The sequence below is a fragment of the Mercenaria mercenaria genome, unplaced genomic scaffold, assembly GCF_021730395.1.
Source record: "Mercenaria mercenaria strain notata unplaced genomic scaffold, MADL_Memer_1 contig_1770, whole genome shotgun sequence".
In the NCBI taxonomy this organism is placed as follows: Eukaryota; Metazoa; Mollusca; class Bivalvia; order Venerida; family Veneridae; genus Mercenaria; species Mercenaria mercenaria.
Genome location: NW_026459773.1, coordinates 71,997 through 74,003, shown reverse-complemented (window position 1 = coordinate 74,003; position 2,007 = coordinate 71,997). Strand labels below are relative to the sequence as shown.

The 2,007-nt window shown below is 35.6% G+C and overlaps 1 protein-coding gene across 1 annotated transcript; it reads left to right on the top strand.

The window, feature by feature from the left end:
* Positions 1-314: 314 nt before the first annotated feature.
* LOC128551858 (uncharacterized) lies at positions 315-1,038 on the top strand (the record flags this gene model as incomplete). Its single annotated transcript, XM_053532784.1, has 1 exon — positions 315-1,038. A coding segment is annotated over exon 1 (525 nt), but the record flags the coding sequence as incomplete, so codon positions are not given.
* Positions 1,039-2,007: the final 969 nt, after the last annotated feature.

Here is a 2,007-nt window from a genome sequence, read left to right as displayed (position 1 = left end):
CAAATTAGAAAGATATAAATGAAAATGAGAAAATGGTGCATTACACGTAAATATGTCTGATTTAAATGATACTTTCATCGAAGATAAAGCGGTTTGGGTTGACCAGTTGGAAAGCTGAACGTTTTTGTCAACCCTCTCATATTGTACTTACTGAACATCCCTTTTTGTCGGGTACTTATCACGGTGAGAAGATTGTATGGAACCGCTGCGTGATCAGTGCGTGATATCTTTGTTAATTGACATATTTACGGAGCGTGATAGTACACTGATAGCGTGATAGCATCAGTAGCCATTTTGGATCTGCAGCGTGCGGTCGAAACGCAGAATTAAAATCAATTAAATATAGTCTAAACTGGTGCATATATTAAGGATTTATGCAGATAAGTATATTCTTTTTTGTTGAATATTGGTGTTTATTTGTTAAGAGGATTCTGATGTAAATTTTACGAATAAATAATAGATTAAACTGATTGAAAATCCTTTGTTGTCCATTACTTAATTTCTTTGTTCCGGATGGCGGACCGGGTAGTGCTGTTTGGCCACAGTTTTGTACGTCGTTTTAACAGTTTTATACAGTCAAACCCGGAACACCTGAATATTGGCCTTAGCGCCTTGCAGTTCGATGTTAATTGTTATGGTTTTGGTGGCCTGTCTTTGATGCAGCGCAGCAGATTGCATTGTGTCGATAATAAAATGAAAGGGACTGACCTTGTTATTCTGGATATAGGATCAAATGATCTAGCTGATCCGTTATATGAACCCGAAAAATTTGCCAAAGATCTATTGTCATATGCAGGGCTTCTGATTGAAGGGCTGGGGGTAAAACGTGTGGTTGTAATGCAGGTACTTCCGAGAAAGTCTGTACCATTTCCTGGCTACAATGATAACGTTATTTTAGCAAATTCTAAATTAAAAACAGAAATCTCAGATTCTCATTTGCCTATCGTGTTTTGGAAACATCGGGGTATGTGGAATCCAGATGTGTGTATATTTAGTCCGGATGGAGTGCATCTTTCTAATGAAACTGGGTATCCAAAGTATTTACGTAGTTGTCGGGATTGTATAATAAGAGTGTCAAATTGGTCATAGCTGAACAGCCTGCCAAATAAAGCGGCTACAGCAATGGAGCCATAACTGGACATTTTATTTTGCTGGAATTTTAAATGACAAAATGCTTATGAATTTTATTGTTGCATGGTAGAATGAAATATATAGGTATTTCTTGATTCATATTTACAGTTGATGCCATTATATTAGAGCTGTTTGTGAATTTGGCGGGATACCCTTGGAGATATCCGTGGTAGCCAGTGGCGGGATATCCTTGGTGATATCCGTGGTAGCCAGTACATTCCAAGTGACTTGGTGTACATACAAATTTGTAAGTTGATTATTGTAATATTTGTTTTGTTGGTCCTGTCGGGTGGCGGGATACTTTGAGTATCCACGGTTGCCATGTCTCTATATAAAAAGTGGCGGGATATATATTATTCCGTGGTAGCCACTATATATAGTCATTCGTAGCCGTGTTTATCCATTTTATAAAAAATTGGCGAGGTATACATATTTATATTTATTATCACCCATGGCAGCTAATCTATTGAGGAGTGATATTCTTCATACTTGGTAACAACTATGTTTTAGTCTCTTTTAGCTGTATTCATTCATTTTATAAAATCTGGCAGGTTAATATGTTGTTATATTATCCTTGGTAGCCCTTGTATTTAAGCGGAATATATATATATATATATATATATATAACAAATTAGCCAGAGAAGCCACAGTATATAGTTATTCTTGACTGTGTTTTTATTTATTTATTTATTTATGTATTTATTTATTTCATTTTATGAATTTGGCGGGGTAATGCTATCATTATTATCCATTGGTACATTGGTAGCCAAGGTAATCAAGCGGGATATATATATTATCCATGTAGCCATGGATGAATGATGTAAAAAAAAAATTCTTTTTTCATGAAAGCCATTGGCAGGAGGTATATGTAGAATT